This window comes from Palaemon carinicauda, chromosome 14, assembly GCF_036898095.1.
Source record: "Palaemon carinicauda isolate YSFRI2023 chromosome 14, ASM3689809v2, whole genome shotgun sequence".
Classification (NCBI taxonomy): domain Eukaryota; kingdom Metazoa; phylum Arthropoda; class Malacostraca; order Decapoda; family Palaemonidae; genus Palaemon; species Palaemon carinicauda.
The window spans coordinates 14472260-14497233 of NC_090738.1; the positions used below are offsets into that span (position 1 = coordinate 14472260).

At 34.7% G+C, this 24974-nt stretch overlaps 1 protein-coding gene and 1 long non-coding RNA gene across 3 annotated transcripts in view; one reads left to right on the forward strand and one right to left on the reverse strand.

Annotated features, from left to right (window-relative positions):
- Positions 1–8555, reverse strand: part of LOC137653437 (uncharacterized) — a 94027-nt gene extending 85472 nt beyond the window's left edge. For both annotated transcript variants that reach the window (XR_011046479.1, XR_011046480.1), the window contains exon 1: positions 8418–8555. This is a non-coding gene — a long non-coding RNA (uncharacterized lncRNA). The remainder of the gene's footprint in view (positions 1–8417) is intronic.
- On the forward strand, positions 2456–11189 carry LOC137653435 (beta-1,3-galactosyltransferase 5-like). Its single transcript, XM_068386828.1, has 4 exons — positions 2456–2852; positions 7266–7387; positions 8455–8757; positions 9386–11189. The coding sequence occupies exons 1-4, from the start codon at positions 2747–2749 to the stop codon at positions 9926–9928; spliced, it is 1074 nt and encodes a 357-aa protein (XP_068242929.1). The 5' UTR covers positions 2456–2746; the 3' UTR covers positions 9929–11189.
- The last annotated feature ends 13785 nt before the right edge of the window (positions 11190–24974 follow it).

Below are 24974 nucleotides of genomic sequence, written 5' to 3' on the forward strand. Positions count from 1 at the left end.
ACATAATTACACCATTGCGATATAAATATTTAGCTTAAAATACTCCAAAATTACACCAACTACTTTCCATTGTTATTATTTCTGTAATAGTAGATTATTTGCTTAACTTTCAATTAAACTTTTTACCGATTGGATTACTTCAAATTTACTCCTGAAATTTATTTTAGGTGGCCAGGATACGGCGAATAACTACCGGAATGTAACGGTGCCAGAAATTTCCTATTTTGGATTACTGTACTAATAACCCAAATAATTATATATACCCATAGCATAAACTGACTATTTTTTAAGAGAGTAGCAGTATTTAATAAAAAAAAATTCACCCATATATATAAATTTATTTTACACATTAATTTATGAAAGTCAACAGTTTAATTTTTACGAGAATTTAACTTTATATATTAGTCAAGACTGTCTTTTACTTGTAATATAAAAGAGTAACCACTGAATTACTTAAGGCAGTTTTAGAAACGGCTGGGCTGTTGTGGTGGAACTTTCTTGGCAAGAGGGGTTTACTTTGAGCAGGTAGTAGGTTGGCCAGGGCACCAGCCACCCGTTGAGATACTACCGCTAGAGTAGTCTTTTGACTGGCCAGACAGTACTACATTGGATCCTTCACTCTGGTTACGGTTCATTTTCCCTTTGCCTACACACAAATACAATACAAATCAAAAGTATCTAAGCTACAACCCTAGTTGGGAAAGCAGGATGCTATAAGCCCAGGGGCTCCAACAGGGAAACTAGCCCAGTGAGGAAAGGAAATAAGGAAAAATAAAATATTTTACGAAGTAACAACATTAAAATAATTATCTCCGATATAAACTATAAAAACTTTAACATAACAAGAGGAAGAGAAATAAGATAGAATAGTGTGCTCGAGTGTACCCTCAAGCAAGATAACTCTAATCCAAGACGGTGGAAGACCATGGTACAGAGGTTATGGCACTACCCAAGACTAGAGAACAATGGTTTGATTTTGGAGTGTCCTTCTCCTAGAAGAGCTGCTCACCATAGCTAAAGTCTCTCTTCTACCCTTACCAAGAGGGACGTGGCCGCTTAACAATTACAGTGCAGTAGTTAAGCCCTTGGGTGAAGAAGAATTGTTTGGTTCTCAGTGTTGTCAGGTGCATGATTACAGAGAAGAATATGTAAAGAATAGGCCAGACTATTCGGCGTGTGTGTGTGTAGGAAAAGGGAAAATGAACCGTAATCAGAGAGGAGGATCAAATGAAGTACTGTCTGGCCAGTCAAAAGACTCCATAACTCTCTAGCGGTAGTATCTCAACGGGTAGCTGGTGCCCTGGCCAACCTATTCTTTACATATTCTCCTCTGTCCTCATACACCTAACAACATAGATTACCTAACAATTCTTCTTCACTCATGGGGTTACTGCACTGTAATTGTTCAGTGGCCACGTCCCTCTTGGTAAGGGTAGAAGAGAGACTTTAGCTAGGGTAAGCAGCTATTCTAGGAGATGGGCACTAAAATCAAATCATTGTTCTCTAGTCTTGGGTAGTGCCATAACCTTTGTACCATGGTCTTCCACTGTCTTGGGTTAGAGTTCTCTTGCTTTTGTTAAAGTTTTTATAGTTATATTTGAGATATCTATTTTGATGTTACTCTTCTTACAATATTTTATTTTCCTTTTTTCCTTTCGCCGCTGGGCTATTTTCCCTGTTGGAGCCCTGGGCTTATAGCATCCTGCTTTTCCATCTAGGGTTGTAGCTTAGCAAGTAATAATAATAATGATGATGATGATAATATTATTATTATTATTAAGAGGTTTTAAATGAGCATTATATCTAGGAATCTGAAAAAACGCCTCGTCTTTAAACGCTATTTATCCTCTATCCTTTTAAAATACTATCATATATTCTCGTTAGGTTTAAATACCCAAATTTACTGCCATCTGAACTTCGTGTACAAGTCTCAAGAAATTCTTCGGACCTTGCAGATTTAATGGGGAAGAAAATAACCAAGGTCTTCGAAAACAAGGCTATTTCACCCCCTGAGAGAACTGCTTTCAAAACCCCCAGAAACGACTTGCGCTAATTAGAAAATCGATGAATCATCTATTCATCGCATACCATACGTCATTGGAGATTAGTCACGAAAACAATGTATCTATTGCAAAATCTCAAGTGAGCAAGACCAAGAAACCAGAATGAACTGACCAACATAGAACACAGGCGCGAATCGTATGAAAAGCATTAATATAATTTTCTTGCAAGTGTCTACTTAAATATCGGTAAGTACTAAATGACAATGACAAGACGTAGAAAAAATACTTTGAGAAAGTTGCAGTGATATATTTCTTTTATAAAGCAACCGAAACCGTATCAGAATGTACTAGGAAGTTGATCCAGTAATAACTGCATTGGGCACTTTCGTTTATGGAAATGTACCATCCAAGAGTAAGCGCAAAGTCAAGGACTGATTATGGTCTTGTCCAGTTCTGGTAATTGGCAGCTCGGCATCGGATAAGGACTAGCTCAGCGGAGCAGACAGGAAGGACATGGATCTAGATTAATGCATTTTTTCTAGTGTCCCGAGGGACTGACCCGACTGTGATCCACCATACAATCAATCATATATTCCCAGGACATGTGCTCTGGATTTCCATTCTCGCTCCAGGAGTAAGAGGAGTTAGACGTGTAGGGTGTGTGCCTTTTTATAACATACCACGTGTGAGAACCGGAGTGGACTTTACATCTTTTGCTATATCGTTACGGGTTTCAACGCATCATGTGTGGAGTAATAGATCAAACAACAGGTGTGGGGGCTATGGCATCTTGTCAAAAAATCCTAAATTCAGAGAAAATACTGGACAATCAACAGAAGAAAACATCAGGTACGTCCAACTTTCAGTTCTGTCAATTTGAAATTTTCCAGACCCGAAAAATGTAAAGTAGCCTACCTACATCGCATTTCGATAACCATACGATGTCCCCAAAGCGAATTGTTAAGCAACTTTTATTGAGCCAATGGACAACCCTGAGATACTTTTAATTTATGAAAAGATTACCCAAACCGATTTTTTTTTTTTTTTTTTTTTTTTTTTACGATTCAGAGTATACCCCCAGTTCAGTATTTGATGAAACGAATCTAGTTTGAACTTGGTCATACACCCGATTAAGAAATGTCATCACCATTAGCCTGCCATACATACGCTCAAACGTTTTAACGAAGACAGTTGGAAAAGTAAATAGCCACCTTTTATAGCATCTAGATTTTTCATTGTAAAATGATTATATTTGTCATTAGTGCTTACCGTGACTCCTTTTCCTGGTTTAGTCTTCGATGAACTTTGAAAATATAGCGGCAAAGTAGAAGCTGAAGTTACACTTACACGAGTTCTAATGCTCGGCGCTTTTTTTTCGGTAGTTTACTTCACATCAACAGGACAAGAGAAAATAAAAAAGGGGCATCTTTTTTAAATAAAGATTGGTGGAATTGTCCTGGAATTTCTTTCCCTAATTCCGAGACTAGATATCCTTGCCAGGTCATATTCACAAAACTGTACTCAAAAGCCAAATAAATATTTGAATTAATATCAATATAAACTAATACGCCTTCATTAATGTAATGTAATGGCTCTTAATAAATTTGTTTCATCTACTGTGACCGCAGGTAATGTCAGGTAAAATTTTGTCTCTTGTTCTGCTCTTCCTAAAATAAGGAAATTTGCACAGTACAGTAATATTGCTTCATAACGTGTCTTGCTGTATATAGATCAGTGGAAATATATGCAACGTTACTTAGGAATCCACAAAAGTTTCAGGCAGCTATTTATCACTGGCGAGATCTATTGTTAATTAATATTCGAACAGCTAGGGTATGCATTTGGTCTTCAATTTTACTTCAATATACCATTCTTTATCAATGTATTTAAAAGCTTAAAAACAATTAAATTTCCGAGAAAGTTTTTGAGGAGGAAATGAAAATAGTCTTAAAATATACACCCACGAATTTCGATTTATATTTAACAGAAAAAAAAAGGTCAAACTGCGATCAGATTTTTCGCATGTTATCGTCTAGTTAACATATACAAAATGAAGTTACTGTTTAATAGACTAAAATTAATTTTCAGTCTACATCAGCTCTCAGCATTCATATAACTGGATATTTGAAAACTTATCTTCACTGGCATCTATTGCCCAATGATAGCATAGTGAGAAAGGTATTATTTAAAAAAAAAAAAAAAACAAAAAAAAAATCTTTTTTAATTGCCAGCACCACTTCCTTGGCATTGTGACTTTGACATTGGTGAACTAAAAGAACAGTTGGCTTTCACTAGATTAATCGCGGTGAAGGCCATCGCTGACGTAATAAATCTTGGCTAGATTTAAGGCAGACACATCAAATATGAATATTCTACCTAGACTTCCCTCTAACGCTACCCGCCAATATCTCCCTCTCCCTCTCTCTCGGGATTTCTTCCTATTGTGTGAAAGTCAATTGAAATCTGATGAGAATACAAACTAACTTACGAATGCAAAAGGAGACCAGTAAGTCATAGGCGCATTCATTAATGAATACACGTGCTTATAACTATTCTATACTTTGGCCTGTACTGCGTAACACCGTAGCTTAAAACAAATTAAAATGTCAAACATGCATTTGGCCAAGAGAAGAAAGTTTTGACATTAGAAGTAATACACCTGTTATATCATAACACCCAAAATATCAAACGATTGTCAAGGCTATTAGCATCTTAAGTAATCTTACGGTATTCCATACCCTGATATTATTTACAACATTCTACTTATTAAGATTATTTCCCTTACATCTGGTTATAAGTTCTTGGAAATTGAGAAATTCATATTAATCAAGTACGCAAATAACATCTCAAAACTTTAAACCACGTGAACACCAAAGCGGTTAAAGCGAGTAGATCCAACTTTCAAATTCCGCAAGTAATATTACCTAAATCTCGAAAATGGTCATACTTCATGGCAGTCATGGTAAAAAAAAAAAAAAAAAAAAAAAAAAAAAAAAAAAAAAAAAAAAAAAAAAAAAAAAAAAAACATACTAAATCTTCCTCGTGCCATAGGTGCAGCCTAAAATATCTCCCTTGAAGATTCTTTGTCCTCATTTAGTAATGGTTTCCTTAATTCTTTCCCCGATTTAATAATAGTTTCGTTGATTCTTTTTCCTCATCTAGTAATGGTTTCCCTAATCTAAAAAGAAGAGTTTAAATTTCTTTTTCGCCCACCCAGACCAAACAAAAAAATATAATTACCAAAGGTCTATTTTAAAAGAGGGGAAGTTGAAATTAAGAGGCGAAATAGATAGGGTTTTTCGTCCAGTTTAGCACAATAAGGACGAATCTATTGGTTTCACCCAATTTCCCTTAAGACTACTGCACAATCCTGCCGTTGAAACTGACACTTTGCCAAACAACTCAACTTTTTTGTTCTTTTATTTACACCAATTTTCAGTATGTTACTGAATTGTCAAACCAGAAATTTATCTCTCATGTAGTTACCCTACTCGATACCTTGATAATTTACTGTGCATCCTGATTGACCAGTCTCATTCCCTGCATTGAAGGTACTCACGGGTCTTGGCTATGTCATTTCAAAACCTAGTTACACCCACTTTATAGCATTTTACTTAACTTTCGTTCAATATATACCTTTTCCATTCAGCTGTCCATCGTATATCAACTTTTCCTTCACGCAGTGTGTGTTGTATCAACCCCCCTCCCACCCCATTTCCCCAAATTATATAACAAAATAAATTCACTTCAAGTTATAACCGGCATCTCTCGTAAAGCCGAAGGTAGAAGAACATGAAAGGTCGCAATGAAGATCAATATGGAAAACCATGATTCTTCGATACATCTCTATCCGAAGACTTACAAGTGCTGTGAATATCAATGTAAGACCATTTGTATCAAAGATTAATTTCGCAGATTATGACTTGAATATCATAGCGATAATCAAATTATAAAAGAGATAAGGTATCCATATAATATATATGCAAACATAAAAACCTTTGGACAAGGAAACAGTTTCCACTATCAATAGGCCACGGAATCCATTTGTTTTAAAGGCAATGCAAGCCTCCTGGTAAAATTACTTCATTATCATGATTAGACTTGGGTGGGTCTTTTCTATCACCCACCCCCTTTGTAAATATGCTTACTTTAATAAACATTGAATTCAAATAAAATATATAAGGGAGATTTTATAAATGTAATTGGAACATTTGACCCGGTGCTGGAACAGAGAAGCAGCCATTCGACACAGAGGTGCAACCGGGGGAAACCCAGCAGCAGTTGCCAGGTTGGACAGCAAGATAAAAGAAAGGAAGCGGGAATGAAGGTATAGGAGAGTGTCATGAAACATAATTATTATTATTACTTGCTAAGCTACAACCCTAGTTGAAAAAGCAGGATGCTATAAGCCCAGGGGCCCCACCGGGAAAAATAGCTCAGCGAGGAAATGAAACTAGGAATAATAAAATATTTTAAGAACGGTAATAACATTTGAATAGATAATTCCTATATAAGCTATAAAAAATAACAAAACAAGAGGAAGAGATATAAGAAAGAATAGTGTGCCCGAGTGTACCCTCTAGCAAGAGAACTCTAAACCAAGACAGTGGAAGACCATGGTACAGAGGCTATGGCACTACCCAAGACTAGAGAAAAATGGTTTGCTTTTGGAGTGTCCTTCTCCTAGAAGAGCTGCTTACCATAGCTAAAGAGTTACTTCTATCTTTAAATGGGATTTGAACCCTGCCCGTTAGGTAAAGAGGAGAGTTTCCGTAGCATAGAACATACCACTATATACAAAATTAAGAAGTTACGATGGAAAGTATAATGAACTAAGGATAAAATCCTAAAGGGTATACGATTACGAAATATATTAAATTAATTCGGACGATGTTCTTATCTCAATATTGCTACATCTTCACATATTTTGAAGTATTGTGCAAACACAGAACGAGTTGTTAGATAACTGCCATAAATTATTCATGAAAATGACACTGCTAAACATCGTGGCACCTAAACAGTTCAAGGCAAGACATCGCCTGACTACAAACTCACTCTCTCTCTCTCTCTCTCTCTCTCTCTCTCTCTCTCTCTCTCTCTCTCTCTCTCTCTCTCATTAGTATCTCTCTCTCTCTCTCATTAGTATCTCTCTCTCTCTCTCTCTCTCTCTCATTAGTATAGGAGAGAAAAAAATTATCACTAACCTATATTATATTATCATGCCATAGTTTATGTACTAATAATGTTCTTGTTTCTTTACAGCTGGTACTCGACCATGGCTTCTTACGGTGTTCATCATGATGATGATTATGAAGTTATCAGTTATACAGTGGGGTTTCCTAGGGCAATCAAGTTTCAATAATCAGATCGCTAGCCAGATAACGGTAAGTCAATCAAACAAATTTTTCCTTGTAAAAGAAAATATAATAAAAATAAAGATATAAACAAAAGTATGGCTGTTAATTTCTTTCACAAATATGTGAAAATTAACTTCACCATAAAGATTTGGCATAAAAAGGTTAAAAGTAGTGATAGCTTAATATTTCTTTTACGTTGGAAGCTTTATTCTCCGTTATATTCTTTTGATGCGGTTCTATTCAAGCGCAAACCTACGAAAATAGTTTTTATTTTTCTTATACTTATTTCCTCGCCAACTACAGTCATCCCTTCGTATGATGACAAGCTTACTACTGTATTACACACTTGACATGACTCGGTGCTGATAATTACGGAATTGCGGAATTACCCACATCCCGACTCCCTGGCAATTCCCTCATTGGATGGCTATAATTTTGTATTGTTCCATTTACACAAACCACAAAAAACTTCAACTAGGAGTTAAAATTATTCCTCTAGTCCTATATATACTTGGAGTTTTTAGTTAGTGTAAATATTACTACTTTAAATTATGCTTGTTATATCTAGTTTTCGTTGTAGCTTACCCTTGAGTAAAAATCTTTAATTATAGACATATTTCGCATTAAGAAACACTTTGACCAACATGACAGAGAAACTCATTATAATTTTCGTAACAAGATTAGCTCTAGCACGGATAACAATAAATCAATAACACATATTACTGGGATTTTAAAAAGGGTGAAGAATGTGTGTGGTTATTTGCGTAACCTTCATCCTAATTGTTTACCATAGTTCAAATCAAACCTCAATTATAAATACCACGATTCGTCTTTCATCATCCTACTTTGCCTTTGACCATATCGACCCCTCTCTCTTCCATCTAGTGAGGTTTAGTTATAGGTTACATATTCTTTATAGTTTTCCCGAATGACTTTTTCCTTCATGATATGACTTACTAAATATAATTTTCGTTCTCAAATAACACTAAGTTCCACCTTTAGCATTGAAACGATGGTGCAAAATCTATATCTTACAAATACATTCATAGTCACTTACCTCTGAATGGTCTTCATATTTCATTTTCATTCCACAGAAATTTCTTTCCAAAGAGAGCGCTTCTTTCTCTGGTGAAAATCACGCAGCTGTCCCAACGAATTTCACTATCGAGGAAGAGGATTTCTGCAGACGTCATCCTGACATTGATGTCATCACATACGTCCATTCAGTTATCAGTCACGTGGAGAAGCGAATGAATACGAGGAGAACCTGGGCCCGCGTGGACACCTGTGGTAGAGGAGTAAAGTTGGGCGTCGTGTTCGCTGTTGGGCGATCCAAAACAAAAGAGGAGGAGGAGATAGTTCGGAGGGAAAGCGAACTCTACCGCGACATTGTGCAGGTGAGGAAACTATCCTAACGTTTAAGATAATAAATGTTTGAAAGCAAGGAATTATATATTACCGATGGATGTTATGGCAGCAATTCATTTGGTCTCTATGCACAGTAACGTTTAGGAATGGAAGCTCATTAAGTACAGTAAGGTCGTTGAAGTTGTTTCAGAATAACGGAAGTGCAGTTATTAATACTACTGGTTGAATTTCTAGTTCTTCGTTAAGACTAAAAATTGTTTGAGCATATTTTATAAAATAAAAATGGCAAATTTTATGGGGATTCATATTAGATTATTATAAATAAGATTGTTGATGCCCAAAAACTAACATTTCATATTTGCCACATACATACTGTAGACATACATACGCATTCACTCATCCTTGATAAAAATATATTCAAGCGGAAATTCTGCCCAGGACAAGATTAGAACCTAACCCTCGTTCTCAAAACAAATGTACCTGCTCATTAAGAAAATATAAATTAACATATTGACAAACATTTAAAATGAACAGCAATAGCTATCAGCATAACATTGCTCACGCAGACAATTTTGAAATCCTAAAAGTAAGTATGAAATAAAGATATTTCCCATACTTAAACTGCAGTTACGATAATTTTTTTTTATTTCTTCACAGGGTGACTACGATGACGACTATCATCTTCTTAGTTACAAGGGATTATCTTCGCTTCACTGGATCAATAAAAACTGTCCCTCTGTGCCATGGACTCTCCATGCTGACGATGACATCGTTGTTGATGTATTTGTCATGAAGGGCATGACTGATACCATCGATTCCAACTTAGAGGACAGATTCACCTGCAAATGCTTAGTGGGACCAGTTAAGAGGCATGGGAAGTGGGCAGTGCCACGCCAGCAATATTCACAAGATCAGTATGAAAAATATTGCAAGGGAACTTTGTGGCTTTTGCCTACTAGAAAGCTGCAGGAGCTCTTGCTTGCCTCCAAGAAAGCCACCTACCTCTGGGTGGACGACGCCTACGTGACCGGAGTCTTGGCAAAAGAGGCGGGTATTGGTCATCGAGACCTCAACCAAGATTTTGGCGAGGCCAGATATCTGGAGGACCAAGTAGGGAGGAATATCTCGTGGTATCACTTACCAGAGGAAGAGAGACTGGGTCTCTGGCAAAAAATCCTGGAACATAACAACTGTTCATAACAGTGGAAGTATAAGCCTATTTCTAATGGGGTTGTCATCATCATCATCACCTCCTACGCCTATTGACGCAATGGACCTCAAAGGGGTTATAATGAGCCATATTTAAATTGGGTAATCTCTCATCCCTATATGCAATAGTGCAAAGTCTCATGTGAAATCTTTAGACACATCGTATTTTTAAGTTTCAAGATGCTGGACAGCTTTATCTACAATTGGAAACTTATTAGGTGTTATTTCCACTTGGTTTTTAGAATGTTACCATTACATGGTATCTAACAAGACATAAATGTCGCATATACCAGTTTTTAAATGAATATTTCAGCCGAAAGGATTATTGGCGTTCAGAGAAAAGGTCACAGGCTTTTTGACAATTTGTTTTAGCCAAGTATTTGAAGATACTCCTGATATATATTTTGTTCAACTTTAGTACGAGTAGTTTCTGGGTTTGAAAGATCAGTGTTTCTGGTATGCTTTTATAATTTTTTTTTCCAACAGAATAATGAGTATATATACAAAGTTACTTTTTGAGATGTGGTTTCTTTTTTTAAAACTAACTTAAAGTTCAATTAAGGAATATAGGTTACCATATGAACTTGTTTCCACTGATTTATAGATTTAGAGCCATGTGGCCCACGACCATCTCTTACGATTCTAAATAATGCCCATAATTTTGTGTTGATTACTGTATAATACATTGCCTATTCGTAGAAAGATAGTTACGGAACAGTATGATCTCAATTACGATAAGAAAAATATAGCTCTAAATATACTGTGATAATTATTTAAGGTAACACAAAACTCGAAGTTAATACTCATACTATTATTAGGGGACTATAGACTAATAATGATTTAGGGACAACTACAATATTTCATGCTCCCCTAGATAATCAATGATTTTATTTAATTTTATTTTCGAGAAATAACTTGTTTTCAAGGAGTGGGGGTTATTTCCTTCATAAAACCAAGCAATAAGATTATTTAAAAAGTGATTAAGAAATAGTTTTTGAAATAATGCAGCGAATTTAGAATCAAATTCATTGAACCATGACATTGCAGAGCAGTTAGTTTAAGCAATTAGTTTGGACTGAGCTTTCGGTAATAATTTAAATTTTACTCAAGCGAGTGTTGTGCAATGTAGTTCTTTTCATCTATTTATCATATTAGTGCAGATAATTTCCATCATATTTCATAGCATGAAGTGAATGTTCGATATACGTCATCTCATTACTGTACGCCATTTTTTTTTTGCAATAGCAGCCTATACGTGTTTGTGTATATATCTATATCTATATATATATATATATATATATATATATATATATATATATATATATATATATATATATATATATATATGTGTGTGTGTGTGTGTGTGTGTGTATATATATATATATATGTGTGTGTGTGTGTGTGTGTGTGTATATATATATATATATGTGTGTGTGTATATATATATATATATATATATATATATATATATATATATATATATATATATATATATATATATATATATATATATATATATATATATATATATATATATATATATATATATATATATATATATATATATATATAGATCAAGTTCGTTCAAGATAAGGTGTGTGTTTCTGTAACATTACCGCATTGTTAAATTGTTGTGTACATTTATAAAGTCGTGTTTCATTCAGATGAACTGCAAGAACTTGTCACCTTGTATATTCCAGAATGTATTATTATGAGTTTGTATTTCAGAGTATTTTAATAACTGTGCGAGATAATTCAATATCGAGTGAATTATGTCCAAGGAAATAACGAAGTGCTTTACAAAGGCATTTTCATTTACCCATAATGTTAGGTAACAACCAAAGATGATTTGCTATTAGAATATTATAGTAATTCTTTGTATTTTACGTGCAGAGCATTTAGAGGTGAATTATATTTAACCTTGGCCCTTAGCCTGTTGCAGTGTATGGAGAATACCAAAACTGAATAAAGATATTTTTGTATTAAGCGTTTTCTTAGCCTATATTAACTGGCAAATTGTAGTACGAATGATGTTTGTTAAACATTTTCACGACCTGGTTATCTTTTGTTCTCCATCAACATAAAATTATAATAAATGATGAGAAATTGTGTACAAATTCCTATACGGTAAGAATATGAATCACAAACCTGATCGAACAAATTTCCAAAGACATGAGATACCGTAGCTGTGTTCATACACACAAGTAGGATTTACTGTATGACATCATATAAACCACAGAAACTATTGGAAATTATTTAGGTAGATAAAAAAAAAACACTAACAATGATAAAAATCACATATTAAAAGAACTGAAATTTGGACAAAATAAGTAAGAACTCGAGCGATCTAAATATAGTAATGGTTATATCATCAGACCGCTTAATGATAGAATTTGAGGCAATCTTGTCTAAGCACCAATAAAGGTTCAGCATCTCTTTACAAAATGGCAATCTCTCTCTCTCTCTCTCTCTCTCTCTCTCTCTCTCTCTCTCTCTCTCTCTCTCTCTCTCTCTCAATGGAGAAGCCTCAGAGTGGGCCCCTGTTACAAGCGGAGTACCTCAAGGATCCATCCTTGCCCCATTACTATTTCTGATTTACACCACTGACATAGATCTAGGGTTAACTAGTAAAATAACCAAATTTGACGACGATACTAAACTAGACATAAACCCTGCAAACTCAGAAGACGCATAAGCCGTGAAATAAGAGAGGGTATAATTAAGTTAGGAGACTGGTCCTGAAAATGACAAACGCCTTTCAATTGTAGGAAATGTAAATTTATGTACATAGGTTATAGTAACCCACAAAACAGATTACCCAATGCTGGGTAATGAAATAGAAAGTGTAGACCAGGAATAAAATCTCGGCATTATGGTTAGCAAAGATTTGAAGTCGCCAAACAAAGCATGAAAGCTGAAAAGAAAGCACAAAAACTATTAGGTTACATAATGAGACAATTAAAATATAGAAACAAAGATGCTGTAAATATCACTAGTAAGACCCCAATTAGGATAGAGTTCAATTATGGGCTTCAAGTATTCAGAACGATATACTGTAGATAGACTAAACGCAGTACAAGCTAGAGCCACCAAACTAGTTCCAACACCAACGCAATTTGGATATAGACGGAGAATGGAACGTTAGAACTTATTTGGTCTACAAACTCGACGGCTAAGGGGACAGTTAATAGAGGCACTCAAAATTCTTAAAGGCATAACAAATGTAGACTACTGTATAAGCATCTATTCACGCTTAGCACAATTCAGTCCAGAGGTAACAGATACAAACTGAAATTAAAAAAGATACAACACAATTCAGTGTGGTAATTTCTTTATATACTAAATAGCAAACATATGGAACAGACGCCCAGTGGATGTAGTAAACAGTAACACGGTAAATGAGTTCAAGGATAAGTTAGATAAGATCATAAAAACTTTCAAATCGTTTCACCCAAGAGCAAATGAAGTCTCACGTTTAGAACAATCAGTCGAGATTCAAATGGTGTGTATATCTGCCCTCGACCGAGATTGAATTTTGACGTTTAACACATGATATGTCAAAGAGGTAGAACTTACAGAACTTACATAGAGTGAAAAACACATTTTTCATAGATTGATTGGAGGTGGTCTCATCATAATTATTTTCTCGAATGGGCATCGTACACGATGAAAGGCCGCACGCTTTTAAAAAGAGAAATATCTATGCCTTTAAATAAACCAGAGCATCAACAATTCATAACCACCCGTGTAGTAGGTTGGCCAGGGCACCAACCACCCGTTCAGATACTACCGCTATTGAGTTATGGGGTACTTTGACTGGCCAGACAGTACTAAATTGAATCCTTCTCTCTGTTTACCGTTCAATTTCCCATTGCTCACACAGACCGAATAGTCTGGCCTATTCCTTACATATTCACCTCTGTCCTCTCGAGTCTTGAATAGTGCCATAGCCTCTGTACAATAGTCTTCCACTGTTTAGGATTAGAGTTCTCTTGCTTAAGGGTACACTTGGGAAAACTATTCTATATGATTTCTCTCCCTCGTGTTTTATTTTTTAAAGATTTTATAGTTTATATAGATATTTATTTTAATGTTACTGTTCTTACATTATCTTATTTTTCCTTGTTTCCTTTCTTCACTGGGTTATTTTCCCTGTTGGAGCATTAGGCTTATAGTATCCTGCTTTTCCAACTAGGGTTGTAGCTTAATAATAATAATAATAATAATAATAATAATAATAATAATAATAATAATAATAATAATAAAAGATAAACATTTTGGTTCTGGATCAGTTACAACAACAAAAAACCGTTTACGTGACTAGTAGACATGTCTTACCCTACCATTAAAATGCTGGAAATGTTGAAGGTGAACCCTCCAGCAAGAGATATCAAACCAATGAGTCATGCGAAGCTTTGCCATAGTAATGAGTCAACCCAGTGGCCTTGAGATGACCTGGTTTCTTTAATTAAAAAACAGGAGTGAAGAATATGACAAAATTACTCCAGGGCCAACCATGCTGCTTTCAGTTCCAGATTTATATGCTATAGTCAATCTGTTGCAGCCCAGGTCCCCGATGCTACGTGGCTGTCCAGATACTCCAATTAAGGAAAAGGGAGGTCTTTTAACCATTAGATTATGGTCTTCAAAATGTGGGATTGTTCATTACTTCTCTTGTAATTTATTTATTTCCTTTCCTAACTGGGCTATTTTTCCCTGTTGGAGCCCTTAGGCTTATATCATCCTGTTTTTCCAACTGGGGTTGTAGCTTAACTAATTATAATAATAATTGAAAAAAAAAAGAAATAATAATAATAATAATAATAATAATAATAATAATAATAATAAAAATAATAATAATAATAAAGAAAATGGAACATTATGAAAGGAGGGAGCTTTGATCTGACTTTTCTGAAACTCAAATCTCCTTTAAGATGAAAGACTTTATCGGATACTGGACTTCCGTTTAGTTATATACCAAAACATTAAGCGTGTTAAAATTTCTTAATGTCTGCTCTTAAGATATCATGTTCCTACTGGCCGAAGCAAGACGTTGCATTTTCCAGCAATTACCCATCATAAGACAAGTTATTATAAACTCGAAAGATGTAACATAAGATTATAACATAAAACCTCTATAGTCACTTTTCGATTTTTGTAACACTGTATATTATTATTATTATTATTATTATTATTATTATTATTATTATTATTATTATTATTATTATTATTATTATTATTACCAGCTAAGGTACAACCCTGGTTGGAAAAGCAAGATGCTATAAGCCCAAGTGCTCCAACAGGGAAAAATAGCACAGTGAGGAAAGGAAATAAGGAAATAAACGATATAAGAAGTAATGAACAATTGAAATAAAATATTCTGAAAACAATAACATTAAAACACATTTCGTATATAAACTATAAAGAAAAAATTATGTCAGCCTTATCAACATAAAAACATTTGCTGCAAGTTTGAACTTTTGAAGTTCCACTGAATCAGCTACCTGATTATTATCATTATCATTATTATTATTATTATTATTATTATTATTATTATTATTATTATTATTATTATTAGCTAAGCTACAGCCCTAGTTGGAAAAGCAAGACACTATAAGCCCAAGGGCTCCAACAGGGAAAAATAGCCCAGTGAGGAAAGGAAACAAGAAAATAAATAAACGATATAAGAAGTAATGATAAATTAGAATAAAATGTTTTATAAACATTAACAACATCATAACAGATATTCGATATATAAACTATAAAAGGACTTATGTAAGCCTGTTCAACATAAAAACATTTGCTGCAAGTTTGAACTTTTGAAGTTCTACTGATTCAACTACCCTATTAGGAAGATCATTCATAACTTGGTCACAGCTGGAATAAAACTTCTAGAGTACTGTGTAGTATTGAGCCTCATGGTGGAGAATGCCTGACTATTAGAATCAACTGCATACCTAGTATTACAAACAGGATGGAACTGTCCGGGAAGATCCAATGTAAAGGATGGTCAGAATTGAAAAAAAATCTATGCAACATGCATAATAAACTAATTGAACGGCGGTACCAGAGTTTAATATCTAGATTAGGAATAAGAAGTTTAATAGACCGTATGTCCTTGTTCAACAAATTAAGATGAAAATCAGCAGCTGAAGACCAGACAGGAGAACATTACTCGAAACAAGGAAGAATGAGAATTAAAACCTCTTCAAAATAGACTGATCACCGAAAATCTTAAAAGAATTTCTTAATAAAACAATTTTTGGGCAATTGAAGAAGACAAAGATCTAATGTGTTTCTCTAAAGTAAATTTACTGTCGAGAATTACACCCAAAATTTTAAGTCAAACAAAGTTAAAGAAACTTTATCAATGCTGAGATTCGGATGTTAAGGAGCCACTGCCCTTGACCTACTAACAATCATACTTTGAATTTTGTTAGGATTCAGCTTCACACCCCATAATTTGTACCATGCACTAATTTTAGCTAGATCTCTATCAAGGGATCTAGGAACCCCAGATCTACATTCAGGAGATATAGTGGTGCAAAGAGAGTAGCACCATGTACAAATGCATCACGCTTGTTTTCTCGGCCAAACCATATGTGATGTGTATATAGTATGAAAAGTAATTGGCCAAGAACACTACACTGAGGAAAACCAGATATCACATTCCTATACTCACTATGGTGCCCATCAACAACAACTCTTTGCAATCTAATACTTAGTAATTCAATAATGATGCTAAGAAACGACTCACCCAATCCCAACTGTTTAAGTTTAAAAACAAGGGCCTCATGATAGACACGGTCAAAGGCAGCACTAAAATCAAGGCAAATCATACGAAATTCCCGACCACAATCAAGGGATTTCTGTACAGCATTGGAGTTTGTAAGAAGAGCATCACATGCTCCAAGGCCTTTCATCATCATCTCCTCCTACGCCTATTGACGCAAAGGGACTCTAGATTTCGCCAGTCATCTCTATCTTGAGCTTTCAATTCAATACTTCACCATTCATCATCTCCTACTTCGCGCTTTATAGTCCGCAGTCATGTAATTCTGGATCTTCCAACTCTTCTAGTGCCTTCTGGCGCCCAGCTGAACGTTTGGTGAACTAATTTCTCTTGGGGAGTGCGAAGAGCATGCCCAAACCACCTCCCTCTACCTCTTATGATCTCATCCACATATGGCACTCGAGTAATCTCTCATAGTTTCATTTCTAATCATGTCCTGCCATTTAACTCTCAATATCCTTCTGAGGCTTTGTTCCCAAATCTACTAAATCTATTGGAGATTGTTTCATTGTCATACCATGACTTATGTCCATAGAGTAACACCGATCTCACTAAACTGATATATAGTCTGATTTTCATATGTAATTTCAGGTGATTTGCTATTTTCAATCTTTTACTTAACTCTAATTCTAAATACCCCGTATTGGAGATCGTAGTTCCTAAATACTTAAATGATTCTACATCAATAATTCTTTCCCCTTCCATTGATATTTCATCTTCCTTTGCATACTCCATTCTCATTATCTCAGTTTTTCTTCTAATTATCTTCAGCCCAACCTCGTGCGATATTTCATGCATTCTGGTAAGCAGGCATTTCAAATCTTGTGGTGTTCTGCTAACAAGGAAAGCATCATCAGCATACTCCTGTTACCAATCCAGTCCAATCCTTCTCCACCATCTCCGACTGTTCTATGCATTACAAAATCCACGAGGAGGATAAACAACATAGGTGACAACACATTCCCTTGGAGTACTCTGCTGTTCACTGGAAAATCATTTGATAAGACTCCATTAACATTTACTTTGCACTTGCCATGCTCATGAACAGACTTAATCAAATTTTTCATATTTAATAGGAATTCTTTCATATTTAATAGGAATTCCATAATAATGCAGGACTCTCCACAAAATTGGCCAGCGCACACTTTAAAGGGCTTTTTCATAGCCCACAAATGCCATCATAAGTGTATTTCTATATTCCACGCATTGCTGTACAACATGTCTGAAAATGAAAATGTGGTCAGCGCAACTTCTACCTTTTCTAAATCCTGCTAGTTCATCTCTCAGCTTTTCATCAATCTTTCTCTCCGGTCTCTTTGGTATATTAGTTGGTGGAAAAAAAAAGATCTGACTGATTGCAATAATCACAGAGGCATAACATTTACGTTAGTTATGAAAATATATAATATGCCAAGACCTTTACGAAAACCATGTTGCAAACTAGGGAACAGATGAATACCTTCAGCAAACCTATTAAGATATTTTGCCAAAAGACATAAAAAACTTTAGATAATATGGGAGTTACGGAAATTGGGCGGTAGTCAGTTGGACTCGAGCTACCACAAACACATTTTCATAGTGGAGTAACATGCTATGTTGTCACTTGTCAATTTTACCTGGCTTTTTACGAGCACCGACTAGTTCGTGGGAGCAATTATGTGTGTTGAAGAAAAAAGTTAATGAAAAATTACCATCAAATTCTTTACAGAAGACAATTTTGAATGCTTGTAAAGTTTCATATCTAAATTTGCACCAGAACCGCCCAGCTCTGAAGCCTTATAAGCAGCAAATTAACATAGTCGGCAACAAGAAGAGTGATTTGCAAACCACGTGTAACACATAAACTACAGGTACAACTTTAATTTTAAAAAATTTAAAGTTTTTGCGAGACATGAAAAATATTTCAAATCAAATTGCTTTGATAAGAATATCATCGATTCAACGAAAGCATTCATCAATCATAATGTTAACCTCATTCAGATGCGACAAGACTCGCCAGCAGATCATCTTTCATCATCGTTTGTTACGTCACGCACAGTGAATCATCATCAAAGAAGTGGGTACAGATCACTGAGAGAGAGAGAGAGAGAGAGAGAGAGAGAGAGAGAGAGAGAGAGAGAGAGAGAGAGAGAGAGAGAGAGTTCTCTATATATAATGATAAAATAAAAAAAAAATCATAAAATAGTCTACGATTCATGATTTAAATGAGAGTTTGATTTCATGCGGAAATAATCTAATAGCCCTTTCATTAAATTATCTTTTTTAGTTAAAAATCTCCCTAAAACTTTTAATCTTACAGTGATACCTACCATAAAAAGGTGTGCAGTTGGTTTTCTGACATCCTCTGGACTTCACTAGTTATAAATCTTTATATAATTGAAAAAAATAATGTTAATAATAAATAAAACATAAGAAAAATCTTTTAAAAAAAGGCGTGATTGAGATATACCGTAATTGAACTATGGACTGAATTCAAAAATATATTTTTAAAGCTTAGACACCCGATACATGTGAACACGAGAGGGACACATACAAGGTCTATATATATCTGGACCGTGGACACATATGAAACAAAACTGAGCAAATGAGCCCGAAATAAAAGAAAGATAAAGAGATAAATAAATGAAGAAACGGAAAGGAGATTTGCTTAACCTTAGCAAACAGCTGATACTACCGCTTGTGTGTTACTGAGTCCGTTGACTTGCCAGATAGTACTACATTGGATCCCTCTCTGGTTATGGCTCATTTTTCCTTTCCCTACACATACACTGTAACCGAACAGTCTGGCCTATTCTTTACATATTTTCCTCTTTCCTCATAGACCCGACAACACGACTATAGCCGAAAAATTCTACCTCTTTCCTCATAGACCCGACAACACGACTATAGCCGAAAAATTCTACCTCTCTCCTCATAGACCCGACAACACGACTATAACCGAAAAATTCTACCTCTCTCCTCATAGACCCGACAACACGACTATAACCGAAAAATTCTACCTCTCTCCTCATAGACCCGACAACACGACTATAACCGAAAAATTCTACCTCTCTCCTCATAGACCCGACAACACGACTATAACCGAAAAATTCTACCTCTCTCCTCATAGACCCGACAACACGACTATAACCGAAAAATTCTACCTCTCTCCTCATAGACCCGACAACACGACTATAACCGAAAAATTCTACATCTCTCCTCATAGACCCGACAACACGACTATAACCGAAAAATTCTACCTCTCTCCTCATAGACCCGACAACACGACTATAACCGAAAAATTCTACAACACTGTAATTGCTCAGTGGCTACTTGCCACCTGGTAAGGGTAGAAGAGACTTTTTAGCTTTGCCAAGCAGCTCTATTAAGAGAAGAACACTGATCTATAGTCTTGGGTAGTGCCATAGCCTCTGTACCATGGTCATTCACTATCTTGGGTTAGAGTTCTCTTGCTTGAGGGTACACTCGGGAATACTATTTCATCTGTTTCCTTATTTCCTTTCCTCACTGGGCTATTTTCTCAGTTGAAGCCCATGGGCTTATATCAGTTTTTTTCAACCAGGGATGTAGCTTAGCTAGTGATAATAATAATTTATTAAGCATATTTAAAAGAATTTCAAGCTTGTAGAACGCAAAAGCTTGGCAAAACTAATCTTACTCTTCGAGAGGTATGTCATTAACAAATGAAGGAGCGAGAAAGACAATTAACAGAAAAAAAAAACCTGCAGTATTACTGTAGCAAAAACGGCTTTACCCGAATTCACACAATTATAGCAATTGGAAATTTTAAAGTTTACACAAACTTTCTCAAACGTAGCGACTAAAATATAGATTATGAAAGATGGAATTCTTAATCTAATTAGACAAAAATACAATTACATTCACGAATAAACAGCTAGCTGGATTATGTCCCATAGGAAAGGTAGTTGTAAAGGAAAACCGATATTAAAGATAAAGAACACACTTCAGGCAAACCCAGGAAGCGTGATAACAAAGAATTTATTAATTTATGGAATTTTCTTGCAGTAATCTTACAACCTGTGATGAAAAAAAAAAAAACTGTGATGAAAAAAAAAGACCAAAAGAAGTAAAACCTACATTACTGTTGGAAAAGAAACCTTCTGATAATTCTACAAAATATATCAGATGATAACGACGATAGCTCAAGTAACGGACAAGGTTATCTATAAGGTTTCACACAATTGAGAAATCTAGACATAAACAAAAGCTCTGCACCGAAGTAGTTTGATCCAGATTTGGCAGGAAAAAGAGATATAGGTGGCTGCATAAAACAGCTATGTACGGAGAAATAAACACCCCAACCCTTTCACTGAAGGTGCTGCATTCAACAAAACTTCTGATGTAGCAGCAACATATTTTCAAGAGCACACAAACCTTGGCTTGCTGATATTCATTTGAAAGTTCTCATCAAGACCAAATTTCTATGGTTTGGGTGATTTAAAAGGACAAATGTCAAGTCACTGGATCATAGAAATATTACAACATGAAATTAGGGCTTTCTAAATCCGTTCTCTTAAATGTCCCTAACTACCTACCAAGACAAAGAACTCGTTTCCGGGCTGCCCAAAGACAAGAGCCCGGGTCTTACACAAGGTAAGGCAATCTATACAGACAGACAGACAGCAAAGAACTGCGTGCAAGTTGTGAATTTAACTACATATTGCAATGAAATATATAAGATTGATTATTTATGATACGTTCTGGCATTATGCTCTACTTGGCAATGGATGAATATATGTAACAAATATGAGATTGACTTTTGGTTACAGGTTATTTTGATTATTCACGGAATTGTTCAAATAATAAAGACGACGTTTGTTGAGAGGATAAAGTAGATATTTTGAAACCGTAGATCAAGATCCTAAAAAAAAAAAAAAAAAAAAAAAAAAAAAAAAAAAACTACTCTCACACAGAGGGAGAAAAAAATCTGCCAAAAATATTCGGAAGATAATATCATCCAACTTTAGGGTTCAGCCTTTTTGCCAAAATCTAAGATAGGACTGGACCGATGGCCCCCATCGGTCCAGTCCTATCTTAGATTTTGGCAAAAAGGCCCACTAAATATATCTTTAAGCCCAAGGCTACTAAGGTAAGGGCTTATCAGGATCTTGCCCATTGTAAATAATCATTCCTCGCTCATCACCTGAAATAGTAAACAGGTAAACACAGACTGATCTGTTAGCGCTTTCCTAAACGTTTGTTTGCCAAGTTCAAATTTAATTAATTTCGCTAGAAACACAACACAAAAACCGCCAAATAAAAATCTATGAATTCTACTGATCGTGAGAGACTCGTCATTTGGATATAAAAATAAGTGATAATTTTCGTATGACTTGAACTGAAAAAAAAATAGGCACTATGAAATTTCTTTGTAAACACAACCTCTCTTCTCCGATGTCAGGATACCAGATAATTCTAAATCTATCAATCGTCAACTCTCTCTCTCTCTCTCTCTCTCTCTCTCTCTCTCTCTCTCTCTCTCTCTCTCTCTCTCTCTCTCTCTCTCTCTCTCAAGATTTCACGGGCTAAAAACTGTACAAGGTAAGCAGTAAATTTCCGGGCTATCATTTAGAAAATGGTCTCTAAAATCTATACTAACCTTTGATCCTGTATTAACAAAATCGGGCAGATCTCGTTCATCCTCACTTCTGAATTTTTCCTGGACTGAAAAAAGCAGTTTTGTTGGACGATGCAGAAAAAATATACGCAGGGTTTGTTTTTTCAATTTATGTCATTTTGATACAGGTGATTGCAGTGCTACCTGAAGAGAAAAAAAAAAACAAATTATTCAAGTGGAGCTGTAAAAATCTTCTTGCTCTCCATGAAAGAATAATCTATAAGGTATGATTTGCTACCTGAAGAAATAAAAATATATATAAATTAGTTAACTGAAAGAGTAATAATCATGTTGATATCTTCAAAAGAATGATCTTTCCCATATAAGGGAAAAAGGTTTTACACCCACTCAAAAAATAATATTTTTTTTCATTTGAGCAAACGCTTTACAATCTCTCTCTCTCTCTCTCTCTCTCTCTCTCTCTCTCTCTCTCTCTCTCTCTCTCTCTCTCTCTCTCTCTCTCTCTCTCTCTCTAACTTATCTTAGCCCAGTAGAACATTTCACATTTCGTAAAGATAAACTAAAGAGGAAATTATGTTGTACTTCTTTAATCAACACAGTTCCCTAAATTTTGCAGAAATACGAAAAACTAAACCGTTGAATAAGATATCCGAACATAACGTTTGGCAAAAGAAAGAATATTCATGAAGGAGAAACAGGAGATATTGGCAAATCTCATTAAGGAATCGAGATCAAGGAACCAGCATCAACTTATTATGAAAGGGGATGGGACTAGTGCGTCAGTAATATTCTTCAAGATGTGAAAAACAGACGCGTGCAGTACATTTCGTATGTCTTTCTAAGATCTAGAAAATAAGATACATTTCATGTCATGTATATTTCTATATAAACTGAAATCAGAACAAAAAAAAGTATATGAAATTATTTTTCTGGCATTCATTTCAAAATATTTTGGTACAGAATCAAAACGTGTCCGGAAGATTGCTTTCAAATATGAATATTTATCATCACAGGGGAAAGAGAACTCCAGCGAAATTTTCGAATGCAACAAGAATGACAAATGAATCTTAGGACCTTCTGGTTTACACAGGATTTGACCATACTATGGAAAAAAATGTATATAGGGTTGCAAGGTCTCCGGTTTTGGACTGGAGTATCCGGAAATTAAGCTTTATCTCCGGTCTCCGGTGTGAATAGAAAAATCTTAGGATTATTATCGATCTTATTACATACTTTCTTTTTTTATAATATATCATTATACAAAATATATTTTAAAATCAGATTGATGATAAACTGATAATTAGCTACAATAACAACTAGATTATTTGTGAGTATCAAAACAGTAATGCACCTCTCAACAAGACTTATTCCTTATAAGTGACATATTTCTAAATTAGTAGTACATTTAGACAATATTTGTTGCCATCAGAACTACGAGAGATTTTGAACTGCAAACAATTAATGTAAATGTACAAATTAAAGTGGATAGGCGATCATGAAAAATTGATGGTCAATATTTTCACTGCGTTTGTCATTCTACCCTACGGATTTCGTTTTATATTTCTCACCTTAATTCATATTTTTAGCTAATTTGCGCTTGTATCAAGTAGGTCATATTAGGGTGGCAAATTGGTAATCAGGCTAAATTTAGTTTTGAGTAGTAGTCTGTAGCTTATGCTAAGACTATTTTCGAAACAATAATTAGCTGATAGAGAAATCTGGTTTAAATAAAGGCTTGTAGCCTGAATTAACTTTTATTCTTCTTCACATGTGTGTTATTTTTAACTATCATATATATGTACTGCATAATATATATATATATATATATATATATATATATATATATATATATATATATATATATATATATATATATACATACATATATGTATATATATATACATATATGTATATATATATATATGTATATATATATATATATACATACATATATATATATATATATATATATATATACATATATATATATATATATATATATATATATATATATATATATATATATATATACATATATATGTATGTATATATATACATACATATACATACATACACACACACATTATATATATATATATATATATATATATATATATATATATATATATATATATATATATATATATATATATAATGTGTGAAGTCTAATAAGATGCAAGTTGATAAATCCTTTCACTTACTATTCAAGTTAGTTTTACCAAATTTAATAGTATATGGCGAGTGGCTTTGACAAAATGTTTTATATCAAGAAATCTCCTGTAACATATTGACTCTGTTACAAATGATTTCTTACTTTAAGGGTTGTGATGGCCTATTAGAAACGTCCCTGCCTAGTGATCTGCCGGACAGGGGTTCGAGTAACGCTCAAGCTCAATAATTTCTTTAGGGTCTGCAACCGCACCATCCTTGTGAGCTATGGATGGGAGGTTTTGGGGAGCCTATAGGTCTATCTGCTGAGTTATCAGCAGCCATTGCCTGGCCAACCCTATGTTAGAGAGGGTGCTTGGGGGCTGATTACATAGGCAGTAGGTTGGCCAAGGCACCAGCTAGCCGTTGAGATACTACCACTAGAGAGTTATGGGCTCCTTTGACTGGCCAGACAGTACTACTGTACATTGGATCCT